This window comes from Protomyctophum parallelum, assembly GCF_964188405.1.
Source record: "Protomyctophum parallelum genome assembly, chromosome: 1".
Classification (NCBI taxonomy): Eukaryota; Metazoa; Chordata; class Actinopteri; order Myctophiformes; family Myctophidae; genus Protomyctophum; species Protomyctophum parallelum.
In genome coordinates, this window is record NC_139697.1 from 59,000,588 (window position 1) to 59,025,602 (window position 25,015).

At 42.8% G+C, this 25,015-nt stretch overlaps 1 protein-coding gene across 1 annotated transcript in view; it reads left to right on the forward strand.

The window, feature by feature from the left end:
- Positions 1–2,873: 2,873 nt before the first annotated feature.
- Positions 2,874–25,015, forward strand: part of LOC310858720 (F-BAR and double SH3 domains protein 2-like) — a 54,418-nt gene continuing 32,276 nt past the window's right edge. Inside the window, exons 1-5 of the mRNA XM_083764966.1 lie at positions 2,874–3,211; positions 5,807–5,904; positions 11,396–11,441; positions 23,366–23,448; positions 24,226–24,370. Coding sequence (XP_083621092.1) covers positions 3,191–3,211; positions 5,807–5,904; positions 11,396–11,441; positions 23,366–23,448; positions 24,226–24,370 — 393 coding nt within the window. The 5' untranslated portion in view covers positions 2,874–3,190. The remainder of the gene's footprint in view (positions 3,212–5,806; positions 5,905–11,395; positions 11,442–23,365; positions 23,449–24,225; positions 24,371–25,015) is intronic.

Sequence of the window (25,015 nt, forward strand, 5' to 3'; positions counted from 1 at the left end):
TCTAATGTCAGACCTCAAACAAATGATGTAATCATGCATGTCAGACCTCAAACAAATGATGTAATCATGCATCTGTTGATTGTAGTGTAATTAATTGGTTTCATAGCATGACATCTGTATTTGGGAAAGATAATTCTTGCTAATAATTATATCTATAGATGATCAGGTCCATTCAGATTCAGTGGCAGTAAACTGGCAGTAGTGAGAATAGGCCTACTTTACAGTCACTGTCCAAAAACTATCAGATTAAAGAATAATAATATTGCACTGCCTGAATTCCTTTGATAAACTTGACCATCTGGAACATGGTATGGTTGCTGTCGGCAGAAACCTCAAACCTGACAGCAGATTTATATTTCAACTTCTGTATGTTTTCGTAAATCTATGCTCTACTTCAGAGTGCTGCACAAAAGTTGTGAAAACAGCAATAATGTAATGTGTCTATTTTCAAAATTAATAGGCTATATGAATGGATAGGCTAGCCTACGTCTGTCAACAGTGAGCGGGTATGTGTATGAATATATGCCTAACCAGGCATTAATGCACTGGTTTTCAACCTTTTCCCATATCAATCTTATTCAGCATTTGAGCCATGGACCACCATTGATGACATTAATTTTAGCCTCTCAGACCCAAAACTAAAGAATATTTTCTTATCGTTGATACGCAATTCCATGTTGGCAAACGTTGATCAAAATAACAATTCTTCTACATTCTCTAATTGTGTAAACGGCTTGTAAATTACTACATCATTCAGCTGGGGGCCACCTAGCTGGAACCCCCTCAAGGACCACTGGCACGGACCTAGACCACTAGTTGTGCCACTGTACCACATCCACAGTCAAGCCAGGAGTATATCCCAAAAGAACATTGGTTGAATAGAACATGAATGGGCAGGAAGGAAGGTCATGGTTTGCATTTTGCTCCATTAGGATGATATTATAGTACGCCATCATTTACATAATCCCAGGAGGAGAAGGAGATGATGATAAATATACCATGCACATGCACACAGATGTGCATGCATGGTGGTTAGGGTTTAATCCCCTCTAATAATCCACGTGTGGCCAATAGAGGCCGCTGCGTTGTTGATCCCAGGGTTTTTAATAGCAACTCTATGGGCTTCTTATGGCCTAATTTATAATAGCAGAATAGCGAAAACAGCATATCTACAATCTCACTATGTATAAATCGTATATATATATAAAGTATAAATCGTGTTTTTATTTGTATATTTCTATTCCCATAATTTGCATTCCCTCAACAAGGCCGCTAGAGGGATCTGTTGATTTCCCTCTTCCCAGGGTTTTTCTTTTCTTTTTTTAAATTTCCCTTGCATTTTCTCCGTGAGTCGCTAAAGCCATGTTCACATGACGCTCGTAGGCAGTGTTGCCAAAATGTCCGCTTATTATACGCGACTTCGGGCTTCTTATTTTGTAAAGTTGCTTGTAATTTGTAATTAGTTGCGTTTTTTGGGGGCTTTAGTTGCTTAATTGGGCTTGTTTCCTAATGTTGTTTAAACCAGTGATTCTCACACATTTTCATGTCAAGGACCCGGGCCCCACATGAATGTATTTGTCCAACTAAAGGACCCTACATAAAAAAAGGATCTTGTCCATACAAGATGTTGTTGTCAAAACGTTTCAAATAACATTCCACATTTTGTAAAAAATAAAATAATAATATTGTTCTTTGTATTTACAAATACCAGTAGTCGGGCTTCGTTTGGGCTTGTTTTCATATAGCCTACCTGGGCTGGCTGGTTGATTGTTTCTCTTCCAAAATCTTAACCTGGCAACACTGCACGAGCGTCACGGCGCAACTTCAGCCTGATTTTCGCGGTTGCTACATTTCCAGAGCAAACGTGTAAATAAACGTTCAGCATTACAAATATAAAGTACTCACCAAGGTGTCACGGATGTTAGAAATGTGCCGGCTCGGCTATTAGCACCCGTGCATTCCGCGGTGTTTAATTAAAAAAACATTTTTATCCGAGTGCCAGGCAGTTTCCCAGTTCTTTCGCCCTAGGGCTAGGCTTTCAACTACGCGCGTCGCGCCCCTATCGGTTGGGGGGAGAGTTGCACGCTGATACACTGGGTGCGTTCGATATAGACACGCTGACCGCACTGCCAATACAAACTAATAGGCGAGTGCGCTCCCGGTGTGCAACTGTGAATTTTCCGAACGCACCCATTTTGAGGCGAAATAGCCGTGGCGCTCGGATAAAAAGGCATTATTTTTATTATAAAACAACGCGGAATGCACGGGTGCTAATAGCCGACCAGGCACATTTCTAACATCAGAGGCATCTTGGCGAGTACTTTTATATTTGTAATGCTGAACGTTTATGTACACGTTTGCTCTGGAAATCGCGAAAACAGGCTTGAAGTCGCTGCATGACTGTCATTAACAGTCAGTCAAGTCAGTCATGTTCCAGGGCTAGTGTGTCGCACATCTCAAATCAGATTTTTTTGTATACTATTTAAATAGTCTTGAGAAAAAATGCTGCTATTTGTCCCAAAAAAAAAAAAAAAAAACGTTATACCCTGCATAACATTATAACGATGCATTATGTAACATAATTATCTCTGTTTACAAAATGCTGTATCCAACTGTATAGGCTACTTTCCCCCATTTTCAACTGTTTTTATTGTAGTTCAAATGACACTTAATTGCTTTGGCAATGTAAACGTATTGCCAATAAAGCTCCTCTGAATTGAATTGTATCGCCATCGCCATCATCATCATCATCATCCTCCTCATCACCCCCATCCCACCCCCTCTCCCTCTCTCTCTGTTCCACCGGAAACCCCGCTCGCTCTCTGCTTGCTGAATGGTTGCATGGTGGAGTTGAAGCTGCTTTATTTCTGCGCCCCGGGGCAGTACACAGAGCAGAGAGGACTGCACTGATGGGACGCTGCTGCTGCTGCTGCTGCTAAAAAAACCTCCTCCTCCAACGGGTCGGCTGAGCTCGTCATGGCCGCTTGATCCAAGAGGGTACAAATCAGCTCCGTCCCGTTATTATCACCATCACCATTCACCACCACCACCATCTATTATTGGAAAACCTTCGCACGCAAAGTTGATCCCCAGTCCGGATTATTAAACTTTCGTGTTTTTTTTCCCGAGTTTTGTTTTTCTTTTCTTTTTTTTGTTTTTAGTTTTTGTTCTTATGTGAAGACATTTAGAAATGCAACCCCCACCGAGGAAGGTAAGCTTTTCTGTCCATGTCTGTCTGTCTGTCTGTGTCTCATTCTTCTAGACTCGAGATAAAAGCCTGCCAAAAAAAACGTCTCGACGAAAATGCCTGCTGCATTATTAAATTGTTGGGGAAAATGTTTTTTTTGTGTTGCTGAGCAACTTGTTTAAAGTTGAATAGGATTTGGTTTGCGTGGTGGTGGATGGTTGAGTTGAGGGGCTTTTTTGCCTGCTTATTATTGTTGTTGATTTTTGCGACCCCACGGTGCATTCTCCTTCACTGAATCGTAGCTTTGAAGTAAAAGAATATTTTTAAGAAGTCCCATGTGTGTTACTAGTACTCAGTGTGTCGGGAGGGGGGGTAAAGTAAAGGAAACAGCAGTGTGTAATGTGATAAAAGTGTTTGCGTGGCTTCTTGCCTGCATGCAAAGCAAAGCAGAGGGGGGAAAGTCCACTTTAATGCGTTTTAAGTGGTTGGATGAGGATCTAGAGATCAAGTATTATCGGTGCTGTCTGTTTGTGTGCGAAAATGTTTATATGGGATCATATTTCAAAAACACGACTCGCCATCGCTGCTGCTGTTGGCCGTTTGGACCTCAGTTTAAAGTTGCTTTGTTGAAGCCGAGATAGGATGTCTTTTTCTGTACGATACAGTACGAACTATATGGATTAGATACGTTTAATACATACATTTATTGCTATAGTTGCAGCAGTTGCAGGACTTCTTCTTGCGAATTAAAATACCACAGAATCTCTCTAAAAAATGCTATGTTCCAGGTTGGCCTACGACTGAACATACTGTGAAGTTATGACTGATTTAAATGCCAGGCCTCCCCTGGTCATTTTTCACGACTGAAGTAGTTATGCACAGTTTTTTGATACAAATATTAGGTACGCGAATTGTATTTGGAAAGACTGTTTGAACACAGCACAGTTCATGATCTGTGCTATTGATATTATCATGCAATGGTCTTACAAGTTGGTAAAGAAACTATTGATCTTTTTTGGCTGAAGATATAGCCTATACATATATATATATATATATATATATATATATATATATATATATATATATATATAAAAGTTTTTTGTTATGGTAGGAATAGGATATGCTACATTGCCAGCCTGGATGCGTACTAGGCCTACTCACGAGGAAGTAATCTAAACTAATCTAATCATAGGCCAGTCCAGACATTATGTGAACTTTAATATGTAAATCATATAGGTTCATTATGCACAAAATGTATTATCTCAACAATCTCAAACGATTTTATGACTATAGTTTAAGACTATCAAACAATCCTTTATGCTGAGTCTTAAATATCAAGTCTCTTCTATATTTTGGATATCCCAAATGACTGTACAGCACCAGGTAGATCAAAGGTGATTCCCTTTGCAGTGAGATAGTTCCACAGCATAAGAGCAGAACATGAATGATGATTTACTTTATATCCCCGTTATTCACTAATCAGTACGGGGCATGGTTTGAATGACTGGAAGGAAGAGCAAGTGAGCCAAATGGAAACTCCAAAATGGTGTAATGTTGGTATCATTAATGAATATCAGAGTACTAGCAGAGTACCATAAATGTATTTCATCAGTCCAGTCCATCTAAGCTGCTTTAACTGTTGAGATTCAACAGGGATTCCCTTATGTGACACTGTCTGCATGGGGTATCAATTAGCATTATAATATTGCCTGTACTACATTCACACATTGTGTTGAATTGAAGAATCCCACTTGACACTTTTTTGGTGTTCAAATGTGTAACCTCTTTGCAAGCAGAATTCAGTTTCATTTAAAAAGTTTCATTTAAAAAAGGTTGGTTTCTTTTAGTGTGCCATACTAAATGTTTGCTCCCTGCGTCTCTCAACCCCAACCATATCTATCATCTTGAATTGAGTGAAACACAAAGATTGTTGTAAGACTAATTGGTGTTTTGGTGTCCCAATGTCATTTCCACAGGCAGAATAATTTGTATCCTGGTATTGGTTTTTACAGCAAAACAATTAAAGCCACAGAAATGCAGCCCGCTAAAGGCCCTGGCTCCCTCATGGGTTGGTTGACACATTGAGAAGTTCAGGTTTAGTGTGTTCGGAAAGACAGAAACGGAAGGATTCCTGGAGCTGTTTTGTCATTGTGATTTCCAATACTCCCTCAAAGTGAATATACTGCATTTAGAAATAAATGCTTGCATTTCCCCTTGATCATAGTTTTCCAGTCGACCAAACTTCCAATTAGCAGTAGTGACACTGGGCTTCATCATGCAACAGAACTCTCCATAGCCAATTAGAAGTCAGTCCAGAGAGCCTGTTCAACCTCTTGCACAGAGCCCCCCAGAGACCAGCGTTTTACCTGGGAAGGGCTGCTGGCTCGCTAATGATTGGAACTGATTAGCTGAGCTGTTGCTTGTTGTCATTAATGCTGCTAACCTCAGCTGAAACAACAGACTTCTAGAAACTTCTTCTCATCTCATAAAGCTGGCATATGAGGAAAAGTATTTTTTGTGTTGTATGCGTGTGGTTTGTTGACTGTAAATTAATGAATATTGATCTTTTTCAACATGCCTGTTGACGTGAATTGTTTTGGTCCTCTCCTCTCCGGTCAGGTCCGAGTGACCCAGGAGTTGAAACACATTCACGCGGAGCAGTTGGGCAGGCTACACATCAAACACCAGACAGAATGTGATCTCTTGGAGGACCTCAGGTGAGAACCAATGTTGCCGGGTTTTGAGAGAGAAACAAGCAACCAGGTCTATGAAAACAAGCCCAAAAGAAGGTTACATGAGACCTTTAAACCTATACATCGGCTATTTAAAAATAGCCAATCCACAAGACCTTGTGAGAACAACACAAATCTTGTACGGGGTCCCTGACATAAAATAGTTTCAGATGGGGTCTGCAGAACAAGACATATTAATTTGGAGGTCCTTGACACATGAAGTTATTGCAGAAACACTGGTTTAAAAAACATTAGTTAGCAAGCCCAAATAAGCTTTAGAAACACTTTAGAAACAAGCCCAAAAAACACAATATTGCTTAATAGTTGCTTATAATATGTGGATATAACACTGGTGAGAAGAATCTATAGACGAATTGGTCTATAGATTGAGACCACGGGTCTCATGGTTGCAGCTTACGTATTTCCTGTAGGCGGAACCGACATAGCTGCGGGGTAAACCTGCACCTCTTCTACTACAGTGAACTGTAGAGTGACTGATGTTAGTCTGCCTCAAACGTTACTCTTTTACCTGCTTTTTACTAACACTAACATTACAAAGATGCCCAGACCTAGTCATAGCGACCTAGTCATCAATGGGAGTCGCCCCCATGCCGCCTAAGCCAATGGGAGCCACCTAAACGCAGCCAGCCAATCTCGTAGTAGCGACCTAGTCATGATTGGCTACCTCCTAAGCTATGACACGGGCAGGCACGGTGGAAGTCTGAAAATCTGCAATGCCAGACCACACTCTCAACCATTAACATATATAAACACCACAGCGGAGTGGACTCAGCACAGTGCCTGATAACACCGCCTAAATGTTATGAGCAAACGAGAGCAGGAAAGATGCACAACAGGGCCAGCGTTTGTTTCACCTGACAAATGACTATGTAATATTTCTTGTTTTTTATGCTAAACAAATTTGGCTGCAGGGCACACCCTGGAGCCCTTTCAAGGACCCCTGTGGGTCCCCGCCGGACCCCACTTTGAGAATCACTGAGCTAGAGGGTCAGGGAATATCCACAGGGAGGGGTGTGCTGTCATTGTGCTGAACTTTGAGAGATGTGTGCGTCGGTCTAGGGCGATTTCAATTCAATGAAAAGGAGCTTTATTGGCATGAGAAAACATACATTTACATGGCCAAAGCAAGTGTCAAAAAATAATAAAGATCAATTTAAGAAATAAACGGGGAATGTACATTTGGCAATGTTATACTGTACTTGTTGGCAAGGGTATACAGCTTTTTGAAACAAATCAGACAACAAAACAGAAATCCTTTTGCAGTCACTTTTGGGACAATTTGCAGCATTTCCCCCCCAAAGGTATTGACATAATATATACAAAATAAGCCTCGTATTTCAAATGCGTTTAAATGTAGCAGCTCCGTTTATGTGCAATATAGGTCTATGTCTGAGGTCCACTCTGTACAGAACACAATGGTTAGGTAGTCCTTAGGGTGGTTGTATTCCATTCAATTTTTTATTGCAGTAGTTAACAAATCTTGCTGCAGCTGCTGTCAGTGCTGTGTTGGCACATTGTTGTATTGTCTCCCAGTAGCTATGGGAGTTGTTTTGTCGTTGGGTCATGTTTTCAAACTCACTTTGGGCGTACAGTATGTAATCTGTGCATTACCTACTGTATATGTACGTACTCCTTAGGGCATTTAATTACCACCACAGCAGAAATGGACAGTGTGCGCAGACAGACGCCAAAAGGTAGACATTACCAGATGGTGTGGTGGTTGTGTCCAGTGTTGCCAGATTTTGTGAGAGAAATAAGCACCCAGTTCTATGAAAACAAGCCCAAAAGAAGCGACTAGGGGCTATTTGAAAATAGCCGATCTACAAGCTCACAACGCGTCGCAATGTAATGTGTTGTGGGCTTGTAGATCTGCTATTTCAAAATACAAAAAAAATATCTTGGGAAAAAAGTGACAAATCTAAAATATTCCACAACATACTAGAACACAAATCTGGTATGGGGGTCACTGGCACAAAACATGTTTAGATTAATCTGGGAGTCCTTGACACGGAAATGTCACTGGGTGAGAATCACTGGTTTAAACAACATTAGGAGAAACAGATGGAACATGCCAAATCAAGCCCAAATAAGCAACTAAACTTTAGAAACAAGCCCCTAAAAAACGCAACCCGCAACTACCAATATTTGCAAACAACTTTTCAGAAAAGAAGCCCAACGTCGCTTATAATAAGCGGACATGGCAACACTGGCTGTGTCTTCAGCCATAGTAGTCTTTGGGTTAAGCTGACAGACCATTGGCTCCCAGCTTCCTGTGTGTGGTTGGTTGGTGGCAACAGAGCTGTGATCTGGGCCCCCAAACAGCTGGAAGTGAGGAACATGGAGGGCCTCCAGATGTACTGACTAGACTACCTTGGGGATTGTTCAACGGGGGAGGCACACTGTGCCATTAATCACGTAAAACCCTATACACTGTCAAGCAGTGGTTGAAAACGTACTCACTTTGTTTACCTAAGTAAAAGTATCAATACTGTCTGCCATGCAGAAAAACAGGTACAAAAGTATTGGCATCAAAACATACCTAAAGTAGATGTGCTATTTACGCCTAAACTAAACGTTCACCTGTTTTCGCGGAATGTCTGCCTAATTGTGACATGCCCAGAATAGGGATGTGATGGGGTTCATGTGGTTAATGAAAGAGGGGGGGGAACAAAGTCAAACCCAAGCCAGAGGATTGGGGGAGGACTGCTTACCGATTTGGTTGGAGAATGGTTGGGCAAAATTAGAAATGCAGTCAAATGACAGACAGGGAGGCATTGCAATGAGGTGAGCCCAAGGCAGTGGTTTTCAAAGTGGGATAGAGCAGGGGTCTTCAAAGTGGGATAGAGCAGGGGTCTTCAAAGTGGGATAGAGCAGGGGTCTTCAATGTTTTGCAGGGTCAAGGACCCCCTAGCTGAGAGAGATGAAGCAGGGAATCCAAGGACCCCCACTACATATAATATGAAATGTTTTTTTTCTTTTTCTTTTAAGATTTCGTAGACAGCTAACACAGCTTCATAGGCTTGTTTGACAGCAGCACTATTATCAGTGTTATCAGTATTATCACTATTTAACTACTAACCGTCAATATTTGGTAAACTTGACCTTTCACTCTGTACTCTTTTCCCCCTCTACACCAAACCTCGTTGTGAGCACAAAGATTTGGCGGACCCCCTGTAGTAACTCTGAAAACCCCCTAGGGGTCCTGGACACCTATTAAAGACCCCTGATTTAGGGAGCTTCAGTGGGTCCCCAGCAAAATGAAAAAGCAAGCCCTATTTCACATTTCGGTTATTCGAAAATAGTTGATCTACAATGTCACAACAACGCTTCGTGATACGGCGCGATCTGAGCTTGTAGGTCTGCTATTTTGGGAAAATGTTGACAGATCTTGACAAATTCTGACGTTAAATCTCAATATAATATGAAAATGTTTACTGGTCTAGGCCTAGGGAATGCAGAGAGAAAGGGGGAAAAGGAGGCGAGAGGCAGACGGAATGCGAGAGCATGGCACGCAGGCCAGTCCCAACATGATTTAATGACCTGAGACGAATCCTGCTGCACAGAGGTTTATCCTACTAGGTCACTGACCCGTCTTCGCTTGACTTGGATTATTCTATGTGCAGATGAATGAATCCCTCATGGTATGGCCCTCGTCGTCACTGTCACATCCCCGCTGACCGCGAGGGGGTCCGTCCACGTTTACGCTCTCACAGTTAACTGTTGTTTAGGGCAGGCAGACTTTAGAACTGACTGAGGCCCATTCTACAAAACCATGTCTTCTAAATCCTAAGCGGTTTTCTGAAAGACATATGTTGCTATATCAGTGGTGGTGCTCAAACTTTTTCATGTCAAGGTGGACCCACAAAGTGATATGTATTTGGCCACCGACCCCCATCTAAAAAAAATCATAAAGTTCATAAAGTTAAAATACCGGCATGTATAACTAAATGCATTTTAAATGTAATAGAAATGCTACTTTTCAGGATTCCAATTCAAAAACAGCAGATCTACAAGCTCAAAACGCGTCACATTAATTTCCAAAAAAAAAGTTCAAATACAGAGCTAAGAGGCTTCTTCCCGACAGTATACCTGTATATGCAATGCGGCCCCCTGGAATGAGTTTGGAAATATAGTGGCCCTCTCTCCATCATCAATTGCCCACCCCTGTGCCAACCTGCTCTTCTATCGAGACATTTCAATCCTGTGGTCGGGTACTAGGACCACTACTGGTTGATGGGAGGTATTGCAAGAAGCTCAAATGGAAATCACTCGCCTTCGCAAACGCTAAAACTCTGTTGTAGCTCAGCAGTGGAAGTGTTGGCGATTGCGAGTTGGGGCCAACCGGTTTTGAAACACGGGTAGAACACGAGAGGTACAGATTGCAGCTTTAAACAACGTTATTTAACCCTGTAGCCGTGAATGGGAAGAAAGTTAAGACTAAACATTATCTTTATTGATACGCGGTTCGTATGTTTTCACAAACGGGTACAACTAAAGATACGTTTACAAAGACATGTTATTAAAGTGTTATGACAACTTTACTTTTGATTCAAAATATCCATATATGTAGAGTCTGAGTGCAACAGGAAGAGGCAGGACCAGCCTGGGAGAGGAGAGGAGAGAGAGAGAGAGAGAGAGAGAGAGAAAGAACTCTTGTGAAAGAATTCTGGATATTTTTCTTGCTGGCAGGAAAATATGTAGTTTCTCACAGAAGGACATAAGGGTCGTTGATAGTTTAGTTTCAGGCCCGAGTAGACATCCAGACATCAACGTGGTCTCCTGGGGGAAAACAAATTTTGAAGGAAGATAACAGGATGAAGGGAAGGATGGGGCGATCGCAGCACTGCAACACGCTCCGTGTGATTCATTATATCGACAGGCAAACCTGCTGAGAGCCTGTGGTCTTTTAGGCTTTGTTCAGTTCAGTCTGAAGGTAAATCCGATTTGTTTCTCAAATCTGACCTCTTTCAAATCTGATTGTCCACACACAGTTACTTGCAAGTGATAAGATCGAGTTTGTGTATGTTCAGACATCGCTGACTTATCTACATCGGTTGCTGTGGTAATGACGCAGCAACACAGGCATGGGCAACGCTTATCTTATACCGTCTTATGCTCTTATGACTGTGTCACTCGCCGAAAACATACATACATACAAACTCGCGATGCGGCGCATTGTGGCCTGCCGTGAGCTGAGCTCAGTTTGTAAATCGACTATTGTCGTCAATCAACACCACCGCATGAGGAAGTATACTTATGGCTTTTAGTGACAGACTGTGTCCAGACTGAGACCATTTTAAAAAACAAAATCAGATTTGACCAGCATTTCAAACCACAAAGAATGTGGTTCAAATCTGATTTACAAAAGTCCCTTTTCCTGTGGTTTTTTTTTTTTAATATTCAGACTTGGATCAAACCAATCTGACTCCAATCTGTGCTCCCTCTTTTCCTGTAGGACGTTTAGCCAAAAGAAGGCAGCGGTAGAGAGAGACTACGCTCAGGTGAGTAAATGCTTCTCGATCTCTCTCTCTCTCTCTCTCTCTCTCTCTCTCTCTCTCTTTTCTCACAGTGCTTTTGACGCTATAGTGGAGGCCTCTCTTCGGGTTCCTGCCTTGTCATTTGCGGCTCCAAAAATAGACGCCGTGTTTCGCAGTTAGTGCCCCACAAAGACGCCATGTGAGTTTCGAGTCTGGGATATAAGGCGATGCCGTTGAGGTCGTGGTCCGTCCGTGGGACGATCATGGTCGGCCCGTGGTTGGATAACTCATGGATGGTGACACGCCACAGGAAGACGCCACATCAGAGGGACGGTGCGCGCATTAGTGATCCTCTCTGGCTCAGTTCCTCCTCTCCGTGTTGTTTTTGCCCACAGCTTCCTGGGGATGTCAATTGACTGTCTGAAAAAATCCCCCTCTCTTTTTGCTTGTTGGCTCTGTTCCGGCTTTGCGTCCCGGTGTGGAATGTCCGCCACCGCTGTGAGAAAGAGAGGGGGCACGCTGCTGGCAATCGGGACTTATCCAACCTGTAACCTTATATACGTGCTTGTTTGCACATTGTGCGTCTGATCGCTGTCTAGGTTGACTTGAAAAGGTGCACCGTAAAATACAAGACACATGTAATTGGGGGGGGTGTCATCATCGAAGGCCGCAAATTGATAACCGTCATACTCAACTTAAGGATGCGCGTGCCGTAAAATAAGGTTTATTATACACTTTGTCCAGGTGTGAACAAACCGGATAGGCTGTGCAAATTGCAACACCACACCGATGAAAACAGAGAGTGACGTTTGTGCTTCCTGCCACCCCACCTTTTGGGGAGAATGACCCGTGTGATCCTCGGTACTTGTCGGGTTCTTGCGGTCATGTCACTTTGCATTAACTGGGAGGACGTGTAAGCACAAATGCAAAATCGAAATAAATGACAGACCAGTGCGGTCCTTTAGTTTAAGCAAACTGTCACTAGTATGTCGTTATTGTACTCTTGTAATGTACTAGTTGATACATTTCCTGTCATGTTTCATCACCACCTGAAACGTTCTTACTACAAGGGATTGCATCAGTATATTCACACACATTTCACGGCACCGACATTCTTGAACCGCAGTCAGCCCGTTTAAAAGTATGAGCACATCTGTCAGCTGAATCAACTGTCCAGTGTTCAACTGCAAGTTGAATGTCCAAGGACTGAACTGGATTTTAATTGTCTCAAATCAATTTGTTTTTGTATCGTGGTTCAATCATGCCTTAATCTCTCCAGCCCAGCTTTTAATAGAATTTAATTTGACATGTGATTGTTTGTTCTTTATAATCTTTTAATATTCAAGATAATTTGGTGGATTAGTGAAAGAGCAGGCCTACTGTACAGTATATTCCCATTTCGTAGAGAGCTAGTGGAGCATTTGAGTATATTCAAGTTATATTATTTTGTATATAGGCTATATTTAGACATATTTTATGTCTTTTTTTAAGTGCACATGCATGTCCTACCTACTATGGTAATTTAACAGAGCTTTGTCATAAGACGTCTCTGTCCGATTTTGAGAGTCCTCCTAGACCAACCGTCACTGATGTTTTGACTGATATTTAAAAAAGCCTATAAGCTGACAACACGTCGCATTTGTGTCACGTTGTGAACTGGTTGTGAGTTTGTTGGGAGCTGCTATATTGTTGGAGATTTTCAAATATTTGAAAAAGAAAATAAACAATACTCGCCCCCAAAATAGGGACACCAGGTTGAAAGTGGCCAATAATACGGACACACCAGCCGCATAATTGCGGATACAGATGAAAAAAAGTAATAATTGCCGATATGTCATCCAAACGTCACGCTGTACTTTATTGGTCACCATGATTCATCACTAGATTAAATTGAAACAGTGACATGGCACTGCTTCTGCAGAGAGTGCCTACTAGTGCCCAGTGATTAGTGAACCTGTATTTGTCCTCTCTTTAGCCCGCAGCACTTGCCATAGCATTTGCACTAGCCTCGACGACCTTACAGGTGTATGCAAATGCTAAACGTATGTGATTTACATTGCATATTATGAAGACACAGCACTCTATAGTGCAGGGGTTCTCAACCCGTGGGTTGCGAACCCTCTGGGGGGTCGCCAAATTACTTTGGGGGGGGGGGGGGGGGGGGGGTACCCAAATTATTTTTTCAACTGAATGGCTGGAAAATGGAAATGAAGAGTTGACATGATAGTACACAGTACATGCATAAACTTTCCTAAATGATGATATATGGTTTTTCAGTATTCATTTATGATATATGTTCTCTATTATTATTATTATTATTATTATTATTATTTTTTTTTTTTGCGGCTTACGCCTTTTATTGATTTTTTAAGGGACAGACAGTAGGCTGACAGGAAACGGGAGAGAGATGGGGGGATGACATGCGGTAAAGGCCGTGTCGGGTCCGGGAGTCGAACCCGCGGCACACCGCGACTGGATCACCAGTCCGGTGCCCAGACCGTTACGCTACGGCCTGGGCATGTTCTCTATTATTAAGGTTATTTTTGAAGTCAGTTTGTATTGGGGGTTGGGAGGGGGTCGTGGGGGTCGCGAGACATGGTCAAAGCATTCCTGGGGGTCCGTTGAGAACCCCTGCCATAGTGTATACTCATAGTTTCATTGTACTTGTTAGACGGATGTTAGATTCTTTGCTTGCTTATCATCCTTGATGACTATTTCTATGTATTTGATGTATTACCTCGTGTAATGTTGTTCTCGCTTACTGTAAATCACTCTGGATTAAGAGTGTCTGCTAAATGCCTACATTGTCAATTGTAAATTATTTCTGTTGTATTGTTCAGAGTTTTAATATCATTTTGATGTTTTTAAGTTCAGAATCCATGAAGTACCAAATGGAAATGTCTCTGTTCTGTTTACAAGTAAGAGACTATGCGGCAGTAACTATCCATCAGATAGACAGATATTTAACCAGCCAAGGTTAGTTCAGTCACTGTCCAGCCTTCTGCTCTTCACAGCTGTGTGTTGGTATCCGTTAAGAGGGAAAAGGTCACCCCGGAGTCCAACTATTGTAATCCTGTGTGTGTGTGTGTGTGTGTGTGTGTGTGTGTGTGTGTGTGTGTGTGTGCGTGCGTGCGCGCGCGCGTGCGCACGTCCAAAGCTCTGAAAGACTCTGTTGTGATTTAAGGAGACCATCATGGTCTCAAGAGTCGCGGGCGCGGAGAACATATTATGTCAACACCAGGCCACGTATTACACATACATTTTGACGTTTATCACAGACACAGCGAAATATATACAGTAAGAACAGTGGATCTATGACGTCCCTAGCAGATTAGGGAAACAAAGATGTATCTCATATCATTTCGTACATACAGTCAGTGTCTCTGATACAGGAGTGGACAGTCATCATAAGTGTTTCGACACTGAGTCAAACAGCTAAGGTCATAAATCATTCATGACAGACCCCACTGCCACGAACCATTATCAAACAATGTTCTATCAATTCTAATCTAATTTATAGGATGCTGTCAATTATGTTTGTACAAGGTCAGAGTGGGAGCACAAATCGGGACGAGAATGTAAAAGACATCAAGGGCTCCATCTCACGCCAGGAGCCCTATTTTCTTAATTTGGGGAATTAGTATTGTGTAAGAAATGCTATCTTGTGCCACCACCTAAATCTTTAAAACACCTCCGCTAATCCATTACATTATACATAGGTGTGGTTTGGGCGTTACGCAACTTAAACCAATCAGTGTGCCAGGTGCCATTGCCTTTAAGAGATCTATTATCCATAATCCATCGTGCCCTGGATCTTGCCTTGTGGAAGAGCAATGCGTGCTGCCTTGGAATACATTTATATCAGATACAGAGGGTTGTTTTGTGTGTCCAGTATCTGACTATCAGCCATCTACTCCAACACAGCCAAGTTGTGCAGCTCCACTCCACACAAAGTTTTCACATTGTGTAATATGAGTCAACAAATGTGAAATTGCATTTGTCTCTTATTAGAGGCTGGAAAATAAAAACACATTTCCAATGGATTGTAAAATAATTTATAATTTAATAATAATGTGTCATAATAATTTAATTATGACACAGTATACTTGACACTAATACATTATTTGAAAAGCATAGCATTTGTATGATTGTGTAATATGTTTTTTTTTATTATTAGACTGTTTTATCCACTGCTTTCGGTTAGACTTTCCAATCAATCGGTGCTTTCAACAGCATTATAATAAAGCAACAATAATGTAACTTTGACATGTCCTTGTTGGATGATCCATCTCAAGCCAATTTACAGTCTGCTAATTGATTTTCATACCATACTGAAATTAATGGAAGCAAATGGCTTTCTTGGAAGAAAAAAAAACTAAGCATGGTATGCTTTGGAAAATGGTCTGCAGTGTTGCCAAGTATACCTCGAGTCTGTGCCAGTGGGCTACATGCCAGAACTCTGATATGGTCCTTTAATTTGTTAAAAAGGCTTGCTGGACTAGGTCATGCCAGAGCATCATTGTAGATCGGGTCGGCTCCATTTACAAATGTCAGTGATGTCACTGGGACATCTCCTAGCTGAAGATGAATGGGCTACAACACCAGCTCAGTTGTTTAAAGACCATTGGCATTGCAAATGGAGTTATTTGAGGTGTGACCACCGGTGAACGCTACGTCTGCCCACATGGGTCAGACTGTTGTCCCCGGTTCGATTCTGGCTGGAGGCTTGTGTTGAAATCCCCCCCTTCCCTCTCTCTTCCCACAGTTTCCTGTCTCCCTTCTGTGCCATTTAAATAAAGCCATAAACCTGAATGTCAATCATTTCAGGAGGTAAGCGAGCCGTCTGGTCTGTCCCCTGCCGGGTGTTGGTGAACCAACGGACATAGTTTACCTTTTTTTTTTAAGTGGACTGAAATGTGTTTTTGAGACAGTGGTATTGTGGTCTGGACTTTTGTTATCCATTAGCTATTGCCAGAATAACAAACCAAAAAAAAATGCTTTCCTGTCAAACATAATATATAAATGAAAGCAGAATCAAAATAGTCAATTGTATAGTGGATGATAATACTTCCTCGGTACCAGTTTACCAGCCATCTTCAGGACGGGAAGCTATCCATGATTGTGGTTAAGTGTGCCAACTGTTTGGTGGGTGATATTATACCCAGGCTGGATACCTATCAGAGTATACAAACCAGTGGACCAGATGGATAGTTAAAAGGGGCTTAAGCATTTATTGTGGCAATGTTACAGCTAATGGCATGATCAAACATGTGACGATGATGGACATGATGATGATTGATTCACTCATACTGTTACATACATTCTTCATATTCATCACTCCAATATTTACTGTTGCTTGCACAAGCACGCAAGCACGCACGCTCGCACACACACACACACACACACACACACACACACACAACACACACACACACACTACTCAGTGATTTCATTAATATTACATTCATAAATGCAGTGTCATTCATTGATATTCACGGTATATGTATTCAATCATTCATATACTGTGCATGTCTAGGGTATGCAGCTCAGTATATCTTTTATTTATTGGTCTTACCTGTTTCCTCTCCTGGGTTTCATTCTTGCTGTATTTCCCTGCAGGGATCAATAAAGGTTTATCTAATCTTATATATTATATAGTCCACCGGTCATTTATATAGTCCATGCACTAATCAGTGCGCCGGCCGTTGAAACAAAGCGGGTCAATCACGCTCTGAAATGAATCACTTCTTTCACTTTGATCCCCCCCCCCCCCCCCACACACACACTGCCCCCCCCCCCCCCCCCCCCCCCCCCCACTGCCCTCCCCCAAATCTGCTTCTTCTTCTCCTGCTCTCTTTCTCTTTACACCTGCAAAGCCTCCTTGGCCGTTATACCCGATTGATATTCAAATCACAGAAAGTGATAAAATGTCCCCCTCTGTGCGTCTCTTCCTCCACCATCCTCCCCTCTGTCTCGCCCCCCCCCCCCCCCCCCCCCCCCCCTCCCTCCTCGCCATTAAGGCATGTCCGCTCTCCTAGATCAGTCTAGCCATTCTCTCTGCTAGACTCTCTCCCTACAATGGCCGGGCTTGTGGTGGGTCTGGGCCTTTGGCACCCAGGCTCAAAACCGAGACCAATGGGCTCAGAGGTTTAGGCCAAGAGTAAAGAGCACCAGGACAGCATAAAGAAACGATAGATGAACTCATTTACTTAAGAGTTCAACTAAACCGCTCCCTTCACTCAACTTGCTGATGCCAGAATGCAAATCCATTCTGTTGAAACTATTCTGTTGAAGGGGGGGGGGGGGCATGCCACCAAGTTTAACCCATTCTGACCTGAGATCAGATTCATACGAGGTTTCCGCCGGACACACACTGGTCTGATGAACCCATTCTGACCTGAGATCAGATTCTAAAAATGTCAGTCGTTCTTCGATTTTTTTCAAAAATAGCAGACCTACAAGCTCGTATCGCGCCACTCGGTGGCGCGATATGAGCTTGTAGATCTGCTATTTTTCAATAGATAAAGCACAACGTGATGCCGACACCAAAATGGGTGCCCGGTCAGAATGGGTTAAGGAAATGCATTAACGAAAAGAAGAATGCATGAAACGATGAACAAAATGAATAATGGGACAGAAATCGAAGATGACCCTGCACGGGAAACTCCATCAGGAAACCTAGGCCGAAGTGTGGAGGCTTCGGGGATCCGCCGGGCACAACCCCGTCAGGGATGTTAGAGAGGGAGTATAGGATGAGAATTAGGGTCGGAGGGAGATGGGCCTTTATTTATGGGTGGAGGAAGGCCTGGACTGGCCACTTTGACATACAGGGAAATCCCCGGTTATCCCTTGCTTTAATATGTTTTTAGGGATGCTCTTCAGTATAAAAGTGATGGTATTAGGGCTTGTTTGTGTGTGTGTGTGCCTCGACAGAGCGGGGCAGTAGAGTAGAGATCTGCTATCTGCTTGGCCGTTGTGGTGGGCCAAATGTCAGAAATAGGTTTCAGGGCCGAAACCTATTTCCACCTCATTTTCCTGATTTCTGCTCCAAATGATGGTTTTTACACCTCCACCAGTGACACAGTGGTCTGTGGATGTTAGTCCTTCCACCACTTAATGCAGGTCCTAAACAACATAACTGGAATATGACTGGCTGGATTGGTTAGAATTTGCTGTGCACCTTCTCTGCTCTCTGGGGGATGAACCTTGCGTCTAATGTAACTCTTGAGGTTTTGGGTGGGCAGTGTGAATACCGGTAAGTGAATTAGATGATACTTTACTTCACTGTATAGTAAGTATAGTCATACCTAGGGTGGCCAAATATTCAGCTCCTCAAACCGGGACCCTTAAGTCAATGTGCACGTTTGTCGTTGCACACACACAACCATTCATCCACGTTCATGCACGCACACATGCATAGTTAAGCTAACCTGGCTAAAAAAAACGGATCGAATCAGCCGGCAATGCATTTGATTGTGTTTTCTGATTGGTTAGGTGACCATGTTTGTTTACATTGTTATGGCTGGCTCTGGGGCCATAACTAAGAAGGGGAAACCACACCGGAGGACAATACAAAAATAAGTATTTTATTTCATACTTGTGAAAAAAGAATTAAAGAACTGAATCAATTAGATCAAAGTTTCCAACTTAGGTTGGCAGGGAAACATGCTGCCCAAAATGTAGAACCAAACGACAAACAAACAAACAAAAGAACAAGGGTGCTCTCCTGCGGCCTCCCCTGCAGCCTGTGGAGAAATGCAGATCTGAAGTGCTGTGAGAGCAGGTCTCTTAAATAGTGTTTGGGGAGACAATGGCCAGGTGTCTCCCCTTCCACTCATCATCTCTGGCTCCGCCCTACAATCCAGCGCTGCAATGGACTGGATTGAAAGGCAATGGAAAGGCACAGCCACACACACACAGAACCCCATAGTAGACTTAAAGGCCCAGGGGGCCGTCACAACATATACGAACATGATAAACGTCTAATGGAACTCAAATCAACTATTATTATTTTTTCCGGGACAATTTCGTAGTGAATGTTGAAAACCGGGACAATTTGTGTTTTAGAGATATTTTTGGGGACTCGGGACACGCAGCTTGAAAGCAGGACAATCCCGGACAAACCGGGACGCCTGGTCACCCTAATCATACCCCAACCAAACCACTGCATGTTGTGGCTGCATGAAGGCGTTGAAAATGGATATACCGGTAATCTACTCAGCTGGAGCTCACCTTTGACCATAGTATTATATATATGTTAAAGGTTAGTGAGTATTTTGAGCTCTGGTTTCATTTGGTATTACTTATGTCCAGGGTATTTTGATATTCTCCGTTTTCTCAGTTGGTATGGACCTGGCTGCTGGCTGCTGCTTCTGTGTTGAAATGGAGTTTACAGAGACCACTCCAAAAACACCATTAGTAGAAGATTCCACAGAAATGAAAACATTGCTGCATTAACCTTTTAGTATTATTAAATAAATATTCACAAATCGTATTGATTTTCATTTTCTATTATATTTACTTATACTTCAACACAATACAAATGATTTACAAAAGTTGTCAACACTTTGCCCCACTTTTGTTGTCATTCGGCAAAACATAGATTTGGCTTTAAGGTAGCTCTCTATCTTTCGACAATATAGATTCTAACTAGATTTTCAGACCTGAAATATAATCCTGTATTATGCTGATCAGAGCCATGGTCAGAGAGTCATGGCCATTTGTTGAAGTGTTAAGCACTGCTGTAACCCAATGTAGGTTTTAAACAGTGGCCATTCTCAATGCAAGGCCCCTGAACAGTGATTGTGCCAAGTTCGGTGCCGACTGGAGCATCGGTGCACCTATGGCCCTTTGGGGCCTCTGGGTGTGACTGTTGTCAGGGCAGAGCGCTGATGAACACATTGGTTTGTGCCAAGTTTAGTGTCGATCGGAGTAATGTTGTGCCATTGGCCCCTGGGGGCCACGCAATGGCCCCTGGTGTGGCTATTCTTATGGCAGGCCCCTGGACAGTGTTTTTGTGGCAGGTTTGGTGCACATTCTTGGAGCAACCAGTGACCCCGTTGTGTTTATGGCAGATCCCTGTAGAGGTGTTTGTGCCAAGTTTGGTGTGGATCGGAGCAACAGTGTGCCTCTGGGTGTTGCGTTTGTGACGTACACGGTCCACTGTGAATTTAGTGAACAAATTGTAATCATTTCATGTAGGTTCTTTCATCTAATAAGACCATCATAGCAAGTTGGGTTAGTAGCATTGAGTATGCCTCACAGTTGCATTAGCTCAGGTTTTCTGTCAATCTGTCACTTTATTTTCGTAAAGGCAGAATATCTCCTTAACATACCAAAGTATACACTGAAAAACGCCAGAAATATTTCTCCCCTCTTTTTTTTCTTCTCTCCTTCTGTTTACTCTTCCCTTCTATTTCAGCTCCTCAAAGGCTAACCTCACTGCTGGCAGGGAGGAGGAACCTAATATATATCTCCGGGGGAGAATGTGGTCAAAATAAATTACTTTTTTTCTTTCCTCCAAAAATGAGCCTACCTCAGCTTAAAAACACAGCAAGCAAGCTGGCCAGTACACTAGGCGCTTGCTAACAGGTGAATGAGTCAGCTGAGTGCTGAATCCCATCCAAATTTAGATTATGTGGTGGACATCAGGTGGTGCCTGGGGGCCTATTATATATACCGTATATAGCAGACCCATAAGATCACAATGCGTTGTGATGCATGTGATCTGCTAATGTGTCTATCGTCATTTGATGGAAGAGTTACAGTAGGGGGCGCCTGGCATGGACACGTTTGAGAACCCCTGCCCGCCCCGGTCTTGCAAATTGCTGAAGGGAGTCCAATGCATTTGAGCGGTCTCTTTAAAGCCAGAGATTTGACTCATTGCAATGTTTTAGGGCCCAGTTTTATAGCCTCCGAGTAAAGAGAAATGGTGGCATCTTATGGCAAGCAGTATGAGGACGAAATTTGAAAAGTGGTCTTCTTTAGACAAGTGTCTTAATTATCCCACTCCCTTTAAGAGAAGGTGCACTTGTGCAAGGACGTGCTGCGATTGGCCAGTAGCCACTTCGAGTGGCATTCGGGGCAAACGCTCTCGCCAGAACATGATTTACTCTTCTGTCCATATCGGGTCGCAACTCCAACGGAGTTGAGTCGGTTAAGCGAACGTTGCAACGGCAACATTAAAGTTTGGTGCTTGGTGGTGTCCTGTGGCTCAAGTTCGCGTGAGACGGCGCCCCTCCGTCGCCGTCACTGTACTTTATCCCCTTGTACTAGTAGGAGGGCGGCGGGGCAATTTACTCAAACCGGTTGCGACCATGCTCGCAGTAAATACATTTCCCAGCCATGATGTATATTAAAGTACACCCCCTGGACCTGATTGCATGTTACAGGAACTTAGCCCTGATCCAAACCTTAATGCTTAGTTCAGTAGGGAGCCATTTGCCGTTTTGGTATGACCCAGCCAGGGAATTGAACCCCAACCTCCCAATCTCAGGGCGGACACACTAACCACAAGGCCACTGAGCTGTCCATATCCATATCTTGACTTAATCTTGACATATGTCCATATCTTGATTTAATCACTAGCTCATTTTCTCAGTTATGTAACGTTCTCCTTTATTTAAACCACTAATTAAAACATGACAGAGACACTGCAGTCAATGCAACACGTCCTTGTGTCAGAGCCGATGCTCTATGACGAGCAGAAACTGATAAAGAAAACCAGGAGGAAATTGGTTCATTTGAAGATATCAGCATTGTAGTGTAGGCTACCACTAATTGAAATGAATGTATCTATTTTTCTCTCCCCTTCTCTCTACCTTCCTTTCTCCTCGACGCTTGCTCTGTGCAAAGAAATGTCATCCACCATGATGAACATGACTCATGAGAGTTATTTTGCTGAATTCTTAATATGGATTTTCATTGAAACGGGTGGACCAGGTGGCCGTAATGCTGGTCAGAATGTACATCCTGTAGCCTAATTTCTCCTCATCCCCAAGATGTATCTGTGATATCTTGACAAATCAACATAATAATCACATGCTCATTCTCAGTTATAGGCTATTTTTGAGGGGCACTAGCACCTCCAATGCATGGCTTTCCAAAATGACGTCAAAGGCCAGCCAAATCTATGGACTTTTAATGTTTAAACCACGTAGTAATGGGCGGCTGTGTGCTCCGTGCGTCAGTAGCCCTGAATAGACCTGTTGACCTGTGTCTAAATAGTAAGGAAATATCTGCGCCATTAGTTACGTGCAAGTTGGAGCTGGTCTAAAGTACAATCTATTCTCTCTGTGTTTTATATAGAATGCCCCGGACCACAGCTCATTTAACCCATTCTAACAGGGCACCCATTTTGGTGTCAGCATCATGTTATGCTTTAGCTATTGAAAAATAGCAGATCTACAAGCTCATATCGTGCCACCGAGTGGCGCGATACGAGCTTGTAGGTCTGCTATTTTTTGAAAAATCGAAGAACGACTGACATTTTTAGAATCTGATCTCAGGTCAGAATGGGTTCATCAGACCAGTGTGTGTCCAGTGGAAACCTTCATATGAATCTGATCTCAGGTCAGAATGTGTTAAAGACCAACACGCCCATGGGCGCTAGATGGGCACAAAATAAATTTGTATCCAAACAACGTGGGCACTGGGCGTGAAAATTGCCTCTGCATTGGTTTGGAAAATAGCAATGATAACTGCAATGCCCTGCAGGGGCCCTTAATGTCTCTTTTCCTTCTTTTTCTAGAACAAACCGAAAGCGTAGCATGTGTTTCCATGTGTTGTGATTTACCAGCTGTCCTGTGGTTCATAGGCCATGGACGCCAGGTCACAGACTTCTAAGCAGTTTTATCTCTGAAGATGAGACAACGGGACATAGGCCATGGCCTCAGAGGTCAAAGTTCATCGATTCTCTTTTTACCCCTCCCCCCCCCCCCCCCCCACAGGCTCTTCAGAAGTTGGCCAATCAGTATCTAAAAAGGGAATGGCCAGACAGCCTATCAGAGTCAGAGGATCAAGCAGATCACAGGTAAAAAATGTTTTATGGCGTGTTGTTCTAGTTGACATGCATTTCATGTCAAAACCTGTTTATGGACTATTTTATGATATGGCATATTTCATGTCCCTAGCCTCGAGTATTAAATTGAAGGGGCTGTGAATGATGTAATAATCATAATAGACAGGTTTGTTGTGATGCTATATTCTGATATAAATCATAGGTGTATTGTGTTAGTTCAGCAACAGGGGCGTCTGTCTCCCCATCTCTCCAGCGTGAACAGAAAATACATTTTCAGGTCGGGATTATCAATTTGATCCAGTCAGAAGAAAAAGCAGATTTTATCAGCTTCACTTTTTATAGTATTATTCCAGTTTCAATTTTGTCCGCAAATAATTTGAATTTGAATAGTTTTGATCATTTCCAATTTCAATGGTTTATCCTGTATCCCTGATTGGATAACATTGGTATCCTGACCCGTATTTTCTGTTTACTACAGAGCTGGAGAGACTATAGGGAGACCTCTGTTACTGAACAAACACTAACAATGTAACAATGATTGCCATAAAAATATAGAGCTAATTACCACCTCTTCCCCCTTCCTGGCTGTCTTCCTCGGTTCCATTATATGAATGACCATTATTGAAATAGAACGTCAGTCTACACTAGTTTACTACTGTACTCTACTGTCTGAGGAAGAAATTGTTTGTTGGCCAGTGTGTGAAATAATCCTCTCTCTCTCTGTGTGTGTGTGTGTGTGTGTGTGTGTGTGTGTGTGTGTGTGTGCGCGTCCGTGTTGTGTTTGAACAGGAACATTTATTGCGTGTGGAAGGCCTACTTAGAGGGCACAGTCCAGGTGACTCAGTCCAGGATCAGTGCGTGCGACAACTACAAGACCCAGGTCGCCGACCCCGTCAAGACGGCCCGGCTTCAGAAGGATGTGCAGCTACGGAAGGTAGCTAACCAGATGGAACCAAATGGACCATTTGGGTCCATTTGTACAATCTCAGAGTTATGGTATAATCCTTAAAATGAAAAAGAAAAAAAAAATTGTACCAGCTCAGAAAATATCTGGCTCCCCAAGTACCACCATAATAACTGATGTTAAAATACAGGAGCGTCAGCGTATACCTGTCCATTTTTTGTTCCATTCCTAAGCCAATAATGCTGCTGTTCTGACCAAACTCTTGTCTAATCACTGTCGGCACTAATGTGATGAATCCGTTCTCAAATCTTCTATTAACGGCTAGGTGTGCTGTCATGCCCATTTCAGCACGGCTGGATAGGGTATTTCAACCAATTGCCTGGTCAGAAGAACTACCTGTAGTAATATTTCATTTCGATTCCTGGTTCCTTAATGTTGGATCCAGTACCTCCGTTTGTCCTACGTTTCCGGATCCCAATTACCCCGACTGGAAATAGCCGAACTTGTTGAATTGGCTATTTTCACGACACCGGGGCGCAACTAAATAGGCTATGAATATGGCATATAAAGTTCAAACCCAAACTGTTTGCACATTCATATAGCCGTACCCAAAGCAATGTAGAATCATCTGGGGGCAGCAGGGCAGGGTTGCATACGCTGCGTCTTAAGGTCTGA